General features: G+C 65.8%; 2 protein-coding genes and 1 long non-coding RNA gene across 4 annotated transcripts; 1 reads left to right on the forward strand and 2 right to left on the reverse strand.

The window, feature by feature from the left end:
- Positions 1-440: 440 nt before the first annotated feature.
- On the reverse strand, positions 441-840 carry LOC128940232 (uncharacterized). The gene is made up of 3 exons (XR_008483285.1): positions 816-840; positions 667-750; positions 441-581 (listed from the first exon to the last, which is right to left on the reverse strand). It is a non-coding gene; the product is annotated as an uncharacterized LOC128940232 (long non-coding RNA).
- On the forward strand, positions 460-7,279 carry FAM171A2 (family with sequence similarity 171 member A2). Its single transcript, XM_054281565.1, has 10 exons — positions 460-514; positions 900-914; positions 1,279-1,549; positions 2,838-2,930; positions 3,036-3,194; positions 3,270-3,446; positions 3,786-3,902; positions 4,139-4,265; positions 5,110-6,381; positions 6,987-7,279. The coding sequence occupies exons 3-10, from the start codon at positions 1,288-1,290 to the stop codon at positions 7,039-7,041; spliced, it is 2,262 nt and encodes a 753-aa protein (XP_054137540.1). The 5' UTR covers positions 460-514; positions 900-914; positions 1,279-1,287; the 3' UTR covers positions 7,042-7,279.
- A 61-nt stretch (positions 7,280-7,340) lies between these two features.
- Positions 7,341-12,957, reverse strand: GRN (granulin precursor). 2 transcript variants are annotated; one of them, XM_054281566.1, is made up of 13 exons: positions 12,824-12,957; positions 12,623-12,694; positions 12,440-12,524; positions 12,252-12,355; positions 12,022-12,169; positions 11,838-11,944; positions 11,078-11,192; positions 10,900-10,997; positions 10,023-10,265; positions 9,082-9,324; positions 8,161-8,403; positions 7,573-7,857; positions 7,341-7,501 (listed from the first exon to the last, which is right to left on the reverse strand). In XM_054281566.1, exons 1-13 carry the CDS (start codon positions 12,911-12,913, stop codon positions 7,403-7,405), a joined length of 1,932 nt encoding a protein of 643 aa, XP_054137541.1. In that variant the 5' UTR covers positions 12,914-12,957; the 3' UTR covers positions 7,341-7,402. The 2 variants fall into 2 exon arrangements, with proteins under 2 accessions (XP_054137541.1, XP_054137542.1); XM_054281567.1 differs by lacking the exon at positions 10,023-10,265.
- Positions 12,958-15,888: the final 2,931 nt, after the last annotated feature.

Raw genomic sequence — 15,888 nt, forward strand, 5'->3', positions numbered from 1 at the left:
GGTCCCACCACCTGCTGGAGTGGTGACCATCACCCAGCAGGATGGTGACTGTGATGGTGGCCATGAGCCCCCTGGGATGGTGCCCATGACACCCCTGGGATGGTGGCCGTGACTCCCTGGGATGGTGGCTGTAAAACCACTGGGATGGTGCCCATGACCCCCTGGGGTGGTGGCCGTGACTCCCTGGGATGGTGCCCATAGCCCCCTGGGACATTGGCCATGCAGGACGGTGTCTGTGACCCCCAGTTTGTGTCCCACCCTGCTGGGATGGTGGCCATGACCCCATGGGATGGTGCCCATGAACCACTGGGATGGTGGCCGTGACCCTCTGGGATGGTGGCCATGACCCCCTGGTTTGGTGACTGTGGCCCCCTGGGATGTTGGCTATGCCTGCTGGGATGGTGGGCATGAACCACTGGGATGGTGGCTGTGACCCCCCTGGGATGGTGGCCATGCAGGACAGTGTCTGTGACCCCCCAGTTTGTGTCCCACCCTGCTGGGATGGTGTCCATGACTCCCTGGGATGGTGCCCATGACTCCCTGGTTTGGTGGCTGTGATCCCCTGGGATGGTGGCTGTGACCTTCAGTTTGTGTCCTACCGTGCTGGGATGGTGGGCATGACTCCCTGGGATGGTGTCTGTGACCCCTGGGTTTGTGGCTGTGAACCCTTGGGATGGTGTCTGTGACCCCTGGTTTGTGTCCCACCCTGCTGGGATGGTGGGTATGATCCCCTGGGATGGTGGCTGTGCCCTCTGGGATGGTGCCCACGAACCACTGGGATGGTGCCCATGAGTCCCTGGGATGGTGGCTGTGACCCCTTGGGACGGTGGCTGTGACCCCTGGTTTGTGTCCCACCCTGCTGGGATGGTGGCCGTGCCCTCTGGGATGGTGGCCGTGACTCCCTGGGATGGTGACTGTGACCCCATGGGATGGTGGCTGTGAACCACTGGAATGGTGTCTGTGACCCCTGGTTTGTGTCCCACCCTGCTGGGATGGTGGCCATGACCCCGTGGGACAGTGCCCATGAACCACTGGAATTGTGGGCATGATTCCCTGGGATGGTGGCTGTGACCCTCTGGAATGATGGCTGTGCCCCATGGGACGGTGTTTATGACCCTGGTTTGTGTCCCACCCTGCTGGGATGGTGGCCATGACTCCCTGAGATGGTGGCTATGCCCCTAGGGATGGTGTCTGTGACCCCCTGGGACAGTGGCCGTGTCCCCTGGGACAGAGTCTGTGGGCTGTGCCCTCTGGAATGGTGACTGTCCTCCCCCCACCCTGTCCCCCATGCCCACGCCGTGTCCCTGTGCCGTGTCCCCAGAGGTGCTGCTGCGGGTGCAGGTGTTGGAGAGCGGCTCGCTGGCCCCGCTGCCGCAGGCGGCCCTGGACGTGTTCGGCGGCCGCTCGGCGCTGGCCGCGGGCAGCACGGACCAGGCGGGCTCGGCGGTGCTGCCCGTGCCCTACCGCCTGGGCTCCTGGCTGCTCGTCACCGCCGCCCGCCGCGGCTATGTCACCGCCTCTGTGCCCTGGCGTGTCACCAAACTGCCACGTGAGTCACCGAGCCCTGAGCCCTCCTGGGCTGGGGGTCCCCTGTCCCTTACTGGGGTGTCTGGGACTGTCTGGGGGTCCCCAATCCCTTACTGGGGTGTCTGAGACTGTCTGGGGGGCACAATCCCTTCCTGAGCCATGATGGGGGATCCCCAATCCCTTCCTAAGGGGATTTGAGCCATGATAGGGGATCCCCAATCCCTTACTGGGGTGTCTGAGTCTGACTGGGGGGCACAATCCCTTCCTGAGGGATTATTTTAGCCATGATGGGGGATCCCCAATCCCTTCAAAAACCATGATGGGGGAATCCCCAATCCCTTCCTAAGGGGGTTTGAACCATGATAGGGGATCCCCAGTCCCTTCCTGAGCCATGATGGGGGATCCCCAATCCCTTCCTAAGCCATGATGGGGGATCCCCAATCCCTTCCTAAGCCATGATGGAGGATCCCAAATCCCTTCCTGAGGGTTCTGGGTCTGATTTGGGGTCCTGAATTCCCAACTGGGGGGCTCTGAGCCCTGGTGTGGGGTTCTTATTCCCTCACTGGGATCTCAGTCCCTTCCTTACAGGAGACCCCTAATAGGTTTCAATGTAGGGATCCCTTATAGAAAAGTGTTTGGGAGGGGTCTGGCCCCTTTGGGAGGGGACAACCATGTCCTGGTGGCCCCCAAGTATTTTGGGGTCCAGGTGTGGGTATTTTTGGGCTCCAGGTGTGGGTATTTTGGTGTCCATGTGTGGGTATTTTGGGGGTCCGGGTGTGGGTTTTTTGGGGGGCCAGGTGTGGGTATTTTTGGGCTCGATGTGGGTTTTTGGGGGTCCAGGTGTGGGTATTTTGGGGGTCCGGGTGTGTTTTTTTGGGGGTCCGGGTGTGGGTATTTTTGGGGTCCAGGTGTGGGTATTTTGGGGTCCGGCTGTGGGTATTTTGGGGTCCATATGTGGGTATTTTTGGGTTCCAGGTATGGGTATTTTGGGGGTCCAGGTGTGGGTATTTTGGGGGTCCATATGTGGGTATTTTGGGCTCCAGGTGTGGGTATTTTGGGGGTCCAGATGTGCGTTTTTGGGGCTCCAAATGTGGGTTTTTGGGGGTCCGGGTGTGGGTATTTTGGGGGGCCAGGTGTGGCTATTCTGAGGTCCAGGTGTGGGTATTTTGGGGTCCAGATGTGTGTTTTTGGGGGTCCAGGTGTATTTTTGGGGTCCAGATGTGGGTATTTTGGGGGTCTGGGTGTGGGCATTTTAGGGTCCATGTCTGGATATTTTGGGGTCCCCCCCGCACCCTGTCTTCCCCTTGCAGTCTACGCCTCCATCAGCCTCTACCTGCTCCCGGAGCGCCCGGCCACGCTTATCCTCTACGAGGACCTGGTCCAGATCCTGCTGGGATCCCCAGGTGAGACACGGGGGTGTCCCTGGGTGCCACCACCGGCCGAACCACGGGGACGGCGGCGGTGACACCTCCATCCCCCGGGTGCTGCCACCCTCCGTGTCCCCGCAGGTGGCCGTGGGCAGCCGTGGGCGCAGTTCCCCCGGCGGGCAGCCCGCCTGCCCCGCAGCTCCACCTACAGCCAGCTGGCCGCGTCCCTGACGGCCGCCTCCGGCCCCGGCCCGGCCCGCGCCTTCCCCGCCTTCCTCGGGGCCGAGCAGGACGGCAGCGGTACGGGGGACACCGGGATTTGGGGTGGGGGGCGCACCGTGTGTGCCACCCCTTAGGGATGTCGCTGTCCCCCAGGCAATGGCACGTGGCTGGAGCTGGCGCCGGTGGCGGCTGTCAGCGTCCATCTGTTCACCGGCAACGGGACCGAGGTGCCGCTGGCCGGCCCCGTCCATCTGTCCGTCCCTCTGGGCCCCGACGCCGCGGCCGTGGTGGCCACCAGTGTGCCAGCCTGGAGGTTTGACCCCAAGAGCGGTGAGTGGTGGCTGGAGGTGGCAGAGGGGACACAGCTCCTGCTGGGGGTGACAGAGGTGACACAGCTCCTGTTGGAGTGGCAGAAGGGACACAGCTCATGCTGGGGGTGACACAGAGGGGACACAGCTCCTGTTGGGGTGGCAGAGGGGACACAGCTCATGTTGGGGTGGCAGAGGGGGACACAGCTCCGGCTGGGGGGGGACAGAGGGGCACACAGCTGTGGCTGGGAGTGGCAGAAGGGACACAGCTCATATTGGAGGTGGCACTGGGGGACACAGATCCTCTTGTGGGGTCGGGGGGTGATGAGGTGGGGGATCCCATCCCGGTGTGTCCCCGCAGGGCTGTGGGTCAGGAACGGGACAGGGCTGATCCGCAAGGAGGGCCGGCAGCTGTACTGGACCTTTGTCTCCTCCCAGCTGGGATACTGGGCAGCGGCTCTGCCCTCCCCCAGCACGGGTAAGGTGACACCCGTGAGTGCCCTGTGTCCCTTGGCCCTGGGGACAGGCTGGATGGGGAGGGGGCGGCAGCACCTTGGGGTGCTTCCCTCTCTGCCCCCCCTGTCCCAGGGCTGCTCTGGTGGGGCGGGGGCTGTCCCATGTCCCTTGTCCCCAGGGCTGTCTGGGCTGGGGGGACACTGCAGCCCCCCGGGGTACCCTCAGGGGGGGATCCCACTCTGACCCTGCTGTCCCCAGGGCTGGTGGCAATGGCAGCGGGTGTGACAGACATCACCACTTACCACACCATCTTCCTCCTCACCATCCTGGGTGCCCTGGCCCTGCTCGTCCTCATCCTCCTCTGCCTCCTCATCTACTACTGCAGGTCAGTGTCCTGCCCGTGGCACGGGGGTGGGAATGGGGGTCAGCACCCACCTGTAACCCCAGGGGGACCATTTCCTGGCACCCTAAAACTGGTTATAGGAGGGGCAGCATCCTCCAGGTACCCCTGGGTGCCTCATATCTGCCTTTGGGAAGGGGGGCACTACCCCAAGGCACCCCTAAATGCCCTAAAGTTGACTATGGGGAGGAGGCACCAGCCTGTGGCACCCTTGAGTGCCCTGTAACTATTCTGGGGGAGTCACCACCCCTTGGAACCCCCAAATGCCCTCTAGTTGGCTACAGCGAGGAGGCACCAGCCTGTGGCACCTCTGGGTGCTTTTTGGCTGGATTTGGGAGCCAGACACTGATCTCCAGAAACACTGGGTGTCCTACAGCTGGCTTGGGAGGGGGGACACCACTCCCCAGCACCCCTGGGTTTCCTAAAACTGGATTTGGGGGTGACACAGGGGTGTCACAAGGGACACAGTGTTGACACCCAGCACCCCTGGGTGCCCTATAATTGGATTTGGGGGGTGACACAAGGTGTCACAGGGAACACAGGGGTGACACCCAGCACCCCTGGGTGCCCTATAACTGGATTTGGGGGGTGACACATCACTCCCCAGCACCCCTGGGTGCCCTATAACTGGATTGGGGGGGTGACACAAGGGTGTCACAGGGGACACAGGGGTGACACCCAGCACCTCTGGGTGCCCTGTAACTGGATTTGGGGGGTGACACATCACTCCCCAGCACCCTGGGTGCCCTATAGCCCCCTCCTCTAGCTCCTTCCAGGGGCTGAGGGAGTTGGGGAGCAGGGGCACCCACGACCCGCCGTGTCCCCGCAGGCGGCGCTGCCTGAAGCCGCGGGCTCAGCACCGCAAGCTGCCGCTGCCGGGCCCGCTGGACGCGGCGCGCCGGGACCAGGCCACCTCGGTGTCCCAGCTGGACCTCCTGTGCGGGGGCAGCCACCTGGAGACCGCCTCCTCGGGGGGCGACACCGACCTGCCCACGCCCAGCCTGGCCCCGTCCACCCGCGAGCTGCCCCCGGCCCGGCCGGACTTCTTCCAGCCGCCGGCCCCGGCCCCGCTCCGCGCAGGCCTCAGGCCCCCGGCGGCCACGCTGGGCCCGCGCCGCCGCCCGCCCGCCGCCCATGAGGACTACGGGCGCTCCGGCGAAGCCTTCGGCCTCAGGGCCGCCCGCTCGGTGGACGGGCTGCAGCCGCCCGACGAGCACCCCCGGGGCACGGCCGCCTTCGGCCCGCGGCCGCCCTCGCCCTCGTTCTCCCGTTACGGGCCGCAGCCCGCCGAGCACCCGCTGCCCGAGCCGCCCCCGCGGCCGCCCTCGCTGGCCCCCCCCGGGCCGCTGCTGCTCTGCGGGCCGCTGGAGCGCGGCGGGGGCCCCGAGGATGTTTACCGGGGGGTGATGCCCACCCTGCTCATCCCCGCCCGTTACATGCGCCTGGCGCCCGGCGAGCCCGAGGGTCCCCCCGAAGCCGACGGGGGCCCCGGTTCGACGGCGGCGACGGCCGCGCCCCCGCCCCCCCCCTCCTCCGGGCAGCCCTTCGAGGAAGGGGAAAACTGGGCCGGGGCTCGTGCCCCGCAACCGGTGAGCGGCTCGGTGGCCATCCCGGTGCTGCTGGACGGGTCGGCGGTGGCCCAGCTCAACGGGGAGCTGCAGGCGCTGGCCGGGCAGCAGCTCCTGGAACTGGCGGGGCCGCCACCGCCCAGAGCCTGGTTCGTGTCCCTGGACGGGCGCTCCTCGCAGGTTCGGCACTCCTACATCGACCTGCAGGGCAGCGAGAGGGGCCCCGGTCCAGCTCCCCCTCCCCGCCTCCCCCGGGCCGCCGGAGGCGGGGAGGAGGACGGGGGGCCCCGGCCCCCGCTGCCCGCAGCCTCCCCCGAGGACAGCTCGCTCGCCCCCTTGCTGGAAGCGGGCAGCGGGGGGCGGCGGGGCGGCGGCAGCGGCCGCAGCAGCGCCAGCGAAGCCCCCCGAGACTCCCTGACCAGCCCCGAGGAGGAGGCGCTGACCGAGGCGGGCGACGGGGCCGACGAGGGGGGAGACCGCAAGAGCCCCTGGCAGAAGCGGGAGGAGCGGCCTCTGATGGTGTTCAATGTCAAGTGAGTGTGGGGAGGGCGAGCCCCTGGTCCGGGGTGGGGGCAAGTCCCAGGGGGAGCTGAGATGGGGACACTGCTGCTGTCACCCATCTCAGCTCACCACTGTCCTGCCCAGCCACCGTCTCCTCCCACCACCATCCTCTGTCATCGGTTCCATCCCACTGCCATCTCATCCCAGCACCATCCCATCCATCATCCTGCCCCATCAGTCCCATCCCACCACAATCCCACACAGCCATCATCTCCTCCCACTGCTGTCATCCCCATCCCACCCTCCCACCAGCCTGTCCTGTCACTGTCCGATCCTATCCTGCCATCCCACCACCTTCCCCACCATCCTGCCTTGTCACTGTCCTCTCCCACCACAATCCCATCCCACCATGGTCCCTTTCTGCCATGGGAGGGACCAGAGGCCACACCCAGGCCACCCGTGTCCCCATCTGCTCGGGCCCCCACCCTGTGCCACCAGGCTCTGCCACACGGGATTCTGCTGCCCCTGTTCCCTCCTTGTCCCACCCAACACCACCATCCCTGTTCTTTTGGGGGTGGGAACTGCATGCTCCATGTCCCCCCAGTCCTGACCCATGTCCCCTTTTGTGTCCCTGCAGGACAGGGGGGGCTGGCACTGCCCCCCGAGCCAGCGGTGCCTCCAAGCTGCCATAGGAGCCAGGGGGCCCCTGTCCCCCCACCCTCATCCCCCTTTGGATTTTAACTCGTGTTTCTAAACATTTTCTACGTGGTGAGGATGAAGAGGGGTCATTGGGGCCAGGCTGGCACAGAGGGGGGCCATGGGGACCCCCCCGGGTGCCAGGCTGGGCAGGGAGCTGCTGCCTGCACCTGCCTGCACGTCCTGCCTGCTCCTTAGAGGCATTAATATATTAAACACACAAAATCCCCCCTGCCTCCGCCTTCTGCCTCAGCTTCCCCCTCGCCAGGAGCCACGGCTGCAGTTTCTCCTAGAAACCGTTTATTGGGGTGGTGGCACCCGGGGTGGGTGCTGGTGCTGGTGGTGTCCCCAGTGCCATCAGAGCAGGTCCCAGCGCTGGGGGCTGCACCCCCAGCCCCCTCCAGTGCAGCGGGACCCCGCGGGGCAGCAGTGGCGGCCGTCGGAGCAGCAGGAGCCCTGCAGAGAGACACGGAGTGAGCAGGGGGGTGATGCCACCCTCACCGCCACCCTGGTGTCCCCCCACTCACCTGGGCGAAGGGGCAGCACCCCCAGGAGCCTCCCCGGGCCTGGCAGCACCGCTGGCCCCCGCGGCAGGAGCCAGTGGCACCGCAGGGCACGAGGCCACCCGGGCGGGTGCCAGCGGCTCGCAGCGGCACGGGGGGTGCCCGCCGAGGGGCAGAGGGGGCCGGGCGGGGGGCAGAGGGGGTTGGCAGCAGCGGGGTGGGTGCCAGCAGCTTCTCACAGCTCTCGGTGGCCACGTTGCAGGTGTAGCCCCGGGGACAGCAGTGCTTGTGATCCCCACAGCAAACGGCCTGGGGGGGACACAGGATGGGGTCAGTGGGGTGACAGTGAGGGACACTGGGGTCCGGGTACCAGGGACAGAGGTACGCAGAGACACGGGCTGTGGCAAACCCCATCCCCAAGGTGCCCACAGAGCCTGCATGGAGGGTACCAGTGACAAACGTGGGAGTGTCCCATGTCCCTGCTTGTCCCCAAAGGGTCACCCCCACAGTCATGCTCTGTCCCAACCCCCTCCATTCCATTCCCAAATCCTCACTCCCCAGACAACACCCCACCCCTGGGGTACCCCCCAATCCCCAGGGACTCCCCCACACCTGCTCGAGGGGGCAGCACCCCCAGGTGCCCAGGCTCAGCCGGCAGCACGTACTCCCATCAGGACAGCTCGTGGATTCATCACATTTGACGTTCCCTGATGTCACCTGTCCCCCATGGGGCAGTGCTGGGGTCTTCTGCACCCAGGGCAGGTGGGTGCCCCCCCCCTGCAGGCAGCTGCCCTTCTCGGGGTCACAGGTGTAGCCCTGGGGGCAGCAGTGCACGAGGTCGGGGCAGCAGACGGCCTGGGGGGGAAAAGAGGGGGGGCTGAGCACAGGGGACCCCCAGGGGACAAGTGCCCTCCTGCCTGTTCCTGCCCTCCCCGGTTCTGTGTCCCCCTGGACCCAGCCTGGCTCCATCCCCCTTTGAGGGGGCAGATATGGGGACCCCCTTGTGACCCTTCTGCCCCTCTGTGGGACACACAAATGTCCCTGAGCACCCCAGTGGCCTTGTGTGCCTCAGTCACCCCCTGCCTCTGAAGTCCCAAACTGGTCCCAGTTAGCAGAGGGGGTCTGACTGCGGTTAGGGGGCAGCAAAGGGGCCTGGTGTCCCATGGGGACATGAGGGGTTTGGAGCCCACCCTGTCCTTCCTGGAGGACAGGGGACATCTGCCCTCACCCTGCCCAGGGGACATTTGCCCTCATCCTTCAAGCAACAAAGCGGGGACATCTGGCCTTGACTCCCAGGGGAAAAGGGAACATGGGCCTTTGTCCCTTCGAGGCACAGGAGACCCCCAGCCCATGGGGCTGCTGAGGGGACAGGGGTCACTGTGCCCTGTGAACGTTCCCATGTCCCCAGGCAGGTGCTCCACTCGGGGTCCCTTGAGCCATCTGCTCAGTCCAGCACCCCCCACTCTCCTGGGTGCACCCCCAGGACCCCCCACCCCACCCAGCCACGGACCCCATGGGCAGAGCCCCCCACACCTGGCTGAAGGGGCAGCACCCCCAGGTGCCCAGGCCCATCCTGCAGCACGTGCTCCCATCAGGACAGCTCGTGGTTTCATCACATTTGACATTCCCCGATGTCACCTGTCCCCCGTGGGGCAGTGCTGGGGTCTTCTGTACCCAGGGCAGGTGGGTGCCCCCCCCCTGCAGGCAGCTGCCCTTCTCAGGGTCACAGGTGTAGCCCTGGGGGCAGCAGTGCACGAGGTCGGGGCAGCAGACGGCCTGGGGGGGGCAAAGAGGGGGGGCTGAGCACAGAAAACACCCAGCAGCACAACTGGGGACCTCCAGGGGACAAGTGCCCTCCTGCCGGTTCCTTGGTTCCTTCCCTCCCCTGTTCTGTGTCCCCCTGGACCCAGCCTGGCTCCACCCCTGCTTTGAGGGGGGCAGATATGGGGACCCTCTCATGATGCTTCTGCCCCTCTGTGGGACACACAAATGTCCCTGAGCATCCTCACAACCCTGAGCACCCCAGTGGCCTTGTGTGCCTCAGTCACCTGCTGCCTCTGAAGTCCCAAACTGGTCCCAGTTAGCAGAGGGGGTCTGACTGGGGTTGGGAGCCAGCAAAGGGGCCTGGTGTCCCATGGGGACATGAGGGGTTTGGAGCCCACTTTTCTTGGAGGACAAAGGACAACTGCCCTCATCCTTCAAGCAGCAAAAGCGGACATGTGGCCTTGACCCTCCTGGGGAAAAGGGAACATTGGCCTTTGTCCCCTCGGGGCACAGGAGACCCCCAGCCCATGGGGCTGCTGAGGGGACAGGGGTCACTGTGCCCTGTGAACGTTCCCATGTCCCCAGGCAGGTGCTCCACTCGGGGTCCCTTGAGCCATCTGCTCAGTCCAGCACCCCCCACTCCCCTGGGTGCACCCCCAGGACCCCCCACCCCACCCAGCCACGGACCCCATGGGCAGAGCCCCCCACACCTGGCTGAAGGGGCAGCACCCCCAGGTGCCCAGGCCCATCCTGCAGCACGTGCTCCCATCAGGACAGCTCGTGGTTTCATCACATTTGACATTCCCCGATGTCACCTGTCCCCCGTGGGGCAGTGCTGGGGTCTTCTGCACCCAGGGCCGGCGGGTGCCCCCCCCCTGCAGGCAGCTGCCCCCCTCGGGGTCACAGGTGTAGCCCTGGGGGCAGCAGTGCACGTGGTCGGGGCAGCAGACGGCCTGGGGGGGAAAAGAAGGGGGGCTGAGCACAGGGGACGCCCCTGGGACTGCCAGCCCCACAGGAGGGGGGACAAATGTGTCCCCTCCTGCCCATTCCTGTCACCCCCATTCCCCATCCCAGCAGTGAGGAGGGGGGGATATGGGGACCCCCTCATCTCTCCTGACCTCCCCCCTCAGTGGGTCTCAGGAAGGTCCCTGAGCATCCTGGTGGCTTCCAGGATGTCCCTTCACCATCTCGTGCCACTGGAGCCCCAAACTGGTCCCAGTCAGTACAGGGGGGATGACTGGGGGATGTCAGAGTGATTCAGTGTCACCCTTCCCCACGGGACATCAGGGAATGGGAGCCCTCCTGGGGGACAGGGGACATCTCCCAGTCCCAGACGGGCACAGGGGAACCCATCCTTGTCCCTCCCAAGGTGGACAGGGGACATCAAACTTTGTCCTGGGCAAATTCAAGGAACCCCCACCCTTGTGCTTGTCAGTGGAACAGGACACAGCTGCCCTCATCCCTCCCAGGGGGACAGAGGACATGTGCCCTCATCCCACCCAGGGGGGGACAAAGGACATGTGCCCTCATCCCACCCAGGGGACAGAGGACATCTGCGTGTCCTGGGGGCACAGGGGACCCCTGTACCTGCTCGAGGGGGCAGCACCCCCAGGCCCCAGAGCTGAGCCTGCAGCACGTGTTCCCATCGGGACAGCTCGTCCTCTCGTCACACTTGATGTCACCAGCTGGGAACAAGGGACAGTCACGGCTGGTGTCCCCTCTCTGGGACAGGACAGGGAGTGATTGCTCCCTGGGGGGTTCTTACCTGTGGGCAGGGCTGCCAGGGAGGCAGAGCCCCCCAGGGAGGTGCAGGTGGAGTGGACCAGGTCACAGGTGGTGCCCTGGGGACAGCAGTGCTGCCCGTCACTGCAGCACACGGCCTGGGGGGAGACACACGGTGTGACAAGGACCCTGGGGATGGGGACAGGGTGGGGACAGCAGAGGGGACAAGGCATGGAGGTGCCCTTGGGACAGCAGTGCTGCCCAGCACTGCAGGACACGGCCTGAGGGGAGAGATATGGTGGGACAGGGACTTTGGGGACAAGGACAGGGTGTGCCCAGCACGGGGGGCAGTGCAGGGTGCCTGGTGTGGGGACATGGCACAGGGTGGGGTGCCCAGGATGCCCAGCAAGGTGTGTCTGGTATAGGATAACTGGTGCCCAAATAGGGTGCCTGGCATCACTGTGGGGTGCTTGGCACTGGGGTGTCCAGAATGGGGTGCCTGCATGGACTGGTACAGGGTGAGTGGTGTGAGCTGGGTGTGGGGTGCTGGATTGGAGTGCCCAGTGAGGGGTGCCTGGCACAGGGGTGCTTGGTTTGGGGTGCCTGAGGGAAACTAGCCAGGATTTGGTGCCTGGCATGGGGTGCTTGGTTTGGGGTGCCTGGCACAGGCCAGGATTTGGGTGCCTGGCATGGGGTGCTTGTTTTGGAGTGTTCAGTGGGGGTGGCAGGTTTGGGGTGCTGGGCACACACAGGTTTGGCACAGCTGCCCATGCCGGGGTGCCCAGGGCTGTGGCAGCACTCACGTTCTGCAGGGGACAGCAGCCATACTGCGTTGGGGACAGCTGGCAGCAGGTGGCCCCGTCGGGACACGCCGAGCGGCCATCGGGACACAGCACCTGGCGCAGCGCCACTGAGGGGAGGGACACACGGTGTCACCACGGCCCAGCGCACGGCACAGCGAGGGCACCCGCAGGGCACAGCCCTTACCTGGGGCGGGGGGGTGGCGCTTCCAGGCGGGGAAAGCTGTGCCCATGGGGACATCGGTGTCACCGGCAGGGGACACGCAGCGCCCGCGGGTCAGGTCGCAGACGGTGGCGTGGGGACAGCAGTGCACCTTGTCAGCACAGCATGAGGCCTGTGGGTGCCAGCCGTGCTTGTCACAGCGGTGGCCGTGCCAGGTCCCCCCCCCAGTGTCCCCATGTCCCCACACCCTGTACCTGGGGCATGGGGCAGCACCCCCAGGCACCGCTGCTGGTCACACAACACGTGGCATCGTCGGGACACTCGGACTGGCCGTCAGGACAGGGGACAGCACGGGGGGCTGCAGAGACAGGTGACACCCCCCTGTTCATCCTGCCCCCTCCAGGCCCACCCTGCCCCCCAGCCACCCCCCGTGTCCCCATACCCAGGTCTGTGACACAGGACTGCCCGTCAGCGCTGCAGTGGGACCCTCGGGGACAGCAGCGGTGGCCCCCAGCACAAGGGACACTCTGGGGAGAGAGAAGGGGGAGGGAGAGCAGGGGGGTCAGGGAGTGTCCCACAAACAGCAGGGACGGGGGGAAACTGAGGCACAGGGGAAGGGGCTCACCTCTGGCAGCTGGCAGCTGGTGGGGCACGATGAGCCATCCTGGCATCCCATTGCACTGGGGGCAGGCAGGGCCTGGGGGGCACAGGGGGGTTACATCCCCTGCTGAGGCCCCCCCTGACTGGGCAGGCAGGGCCTGAGGGGCATAGGGGGTTACATTCGCTGCTGAGGCCCCCCCGACCCCCCCAAACCCCTCACACTCACCGGGGTGACAGGGCAGGGTCCCCCATGGGGACAGGGCAGCTGGGCCCCCGCACCGGCCAGGGCCACCCACAGCAGCAGGAGGGTCCTCATGGCTCTGGGGGCACCTGTGGGACCGCCCCCCCCCCGAACCCCGGCCTCAGTTTCCCCTTTCAGCACTCAGTTCTGCCCCCCAAATCTCACTTCTTCTTTCAGACATACGTTGGGAAAGCCCCAGCCCCACCCCCCCCTCAGCCAGCCCCCACCCCGGGGCGCTGGGGGGCACCTCAGGGTGCTGGGGGTACCCACAGACAGCGGGGGGACCCTGTGGTGTGTGGCACCCCAACCGTGCCCCGATAACATCTCCCTGCGGTGCCAGACGGGCACCCCCGCCCCCCCATCCCACAATCACTGTCACTGTCACTTCCCTTTCCCCGCTGGGGACACCTCCTGCCCCACCCAGGGCGGCCGCGGGGCTTGTGTGCCATGGGGGGGCTCGGGAGGACACTGGTGGCACTGCACCCCCACCCGGGCAGGGCTGGGCTGACCCCCGACATCCCCCAGACCCAGTGCTCCCAGTACCACCAGTACTCCAAGTGTCCCAGTACTTCCAGTGCCACCAGTGCTCCCAGTGTTCCCACTACTCTCAGTACTCCAAGTGTTCCCAGAGCTCTCAGTGTTCTCCCATTACTCTCAGTGCTCCCAGTACTCCCATGCCCCCACTGCTCTCAGTACCCCAAGTGTTCCCAGAGCTCCCAGTGCCTCCAGTGCTCTCCCAGTACCCCCAGAGCTCCCAGTACGCTCAGTGCCCCTAGCGCTCCCAGTGTTCTCCCATTACCCTCAGTGTTCCCGGTACCTCTACTGCTCCCAGTACTCCCAGTGCTTCCAGTGCACCCAGTACTCCCAGCGCTCCCAGTGCTCGCAGCACGCCTCCCATTAGGGACTCCCAGTGCTCCCAGTGCTCGCAGCACGCCTCCCAGTAGTTCTCCCATGACTCCCGGACAATCCCAGTGCTGCCCCTTGACCCTCAATGTCTCCCAGTTCCTGCCGTAACTCCCAGTTCCTCTCCCAGCACCTCCCAGTCTCCGTATGACTCCCAGTGGCCCCTGTGACTCCCAGTTCCTCCGGTGTCTCCCAGTGGCCCCCGTGACTCGCAGTTCCTCCGGTGACTCCCAGTTCCTGCTGGCAGCTCCCAGCGCTCCCAGTACCTCCCCGTCTGCCGTGCCCGTGTGTCCCAGCGCTCCCAGTACCCACCAGCGCTCCCAGTTCCCTCTCCCGGTCCTGGTAGCAAGCCCCGCCCCCCACCGCTGGCCGCAAGCCACGCCCCCGGTCGACCATTGGCCGTCCGCCGAGCCTGCCGCGCTGCCATTGGCCAGCCAGGGGTGAGGGGGCGGGCACAGCGGCCGCCTCACCCCTGTCACGTGACGGACGGTCACGTGGCCGCACCCCCCACACTCCCCCCAGGGCTGAGGGCGGCGAGAGCGGGGGGGGGGGGTTGGGGCACAGGGAGCCCTCAGAGACTGAGGGGGAGCACAACAGAGCGCCCTGCCCGGGGCACGGGGCGCCCTCAGACCGCCCTGACTGACGGGGAACACAACAGACCGCCCTGCTCGGGGGGAGACCCCTCAGACCGCCCTGCCGGGGGCACAAGGAGCCGTCAGACCGCCCTGCCCGAGGGGGGACACAACAGACCGCCCTGCCCGGGGTACAGATCCCTCAGACTGTCCTGCCCGGGGCACAGAGAGCCCTCAGACCTCCCTGTCGGAGGGAGAGACACAACAGACCGCTCTGCCCGGGACACAGGGAGCCCTCAGACCGCCCTGTCTGGGGCACAGCGAGCCCACAAACCGCGCTGACTGAGGGGAGACACAACAGACCGCTCTGTCCGGGGCACAGCGAGCCCTGCCTGGGGCACAGGGAGCCCTGCCCGGGGTACGGGGGAGCCCTCAGACCGCCCTGCCCGGGGCACGCGGAGCCCTCAGACTGCCCTGCCGGGGCAGACGGAGCCCTCAGACCGCACTGCTCGGGGCACAGGGGGCCCTGCCCAGGGCACACAGACTCCACAGACCCCCCTGCCCGGGACAGGGATCCCTCTGTCGGCCTTGAGCCTTGAGCCCCCCTGTGCGGCTCCGGGCCCCCTCCCCCCGGCACAGACCCTGCCTCAGGGCACAGACCCTCATCAGGGGCACAGACCCCATCAGGGGCACAGAGCCCCTTCTCAGGGGCACAGATGCCCCTGCCTGGCTCTCAGGGTTTCGCCCCTTGGAGCCCTCCAGGCCTTGCTCCCAGGGCAGGCAGTACCCCCAGACCCCCCCAATCCCCCAAATTCTCCCCATTCCCCAGAAACTTCCACCAGCCCCCAGAGTCCCCTCCAGTCCTCCCCAATCTCCTCGACCCTCCCAAAACTCCAATCTTTGCCCCCAGCTCTCCCATCCTCCCTGCCAATGCCCACAGGAGCCCCTAAATCCTCTCCAAATCCCCTCCAACCCCCTGTGTCCCAAAGATCACTTCAACCTCTCCAACCCTTCCCAAAACTTCCTTCTCCAAGCCTGTCCCACCGCCCTCCAAGCTCCCCTAAATCCCCTCCAATGCCAACGCCCCTCCAAAACCCCTCCACCTCCCCAAACCCCTCTTCCAACCCACCCCAAACATTCCCAAACTCCCATTTCCCCTCCTACACCAACTCCCTCATTCTCCCCCAACTCCCCCAAATCACTCCCTGACCTCCCCAATCCCAGGAAATTCACACCAAACCTCTTCCAATCACTCCAACACCCCCTAAACTCCCTTTAAAACCCCTTCAACTTCTTCAACTCCCTCCAAACCCTCCCTAAACCCCAAAACCTCCCCTTCCAACACCCCAAATCCCCTGCAAACCCCCAAAACATCTCCGATCTTCCAAATCCCTTTCAGCCCATGCCAACCTCCCTCCACATTCCCTTCCCAGTCCCCCCAGCCTCTCCCTGGACCCCCAACCCCTCCAAATTCTACTCCAACACCCTGAAATCCTCTCCATAACCCTCAGTCCCCCTCCAAACTCCCTCCTAAGCCCCCCAAAATTATCTCTAGACTCCCAACCCCAACAAATC

The sequence above is a fragment of the Melozone crissalis genome, unplaced genomic scaffold (genome assembly GCF_028551555.1).
Source record: "Melozone crissalis strain CALT ecotype California unplaced genomic scaffold, PUWL_Pcris_2 ptg000032l_1, whole genome shotgun sequence".
Taxonomy (NCBI): Eukaryota; Metazoa; Chordata; class Aves; order Passeriformes; family Passerellidae; genus Melozone; species Melozone crissalis.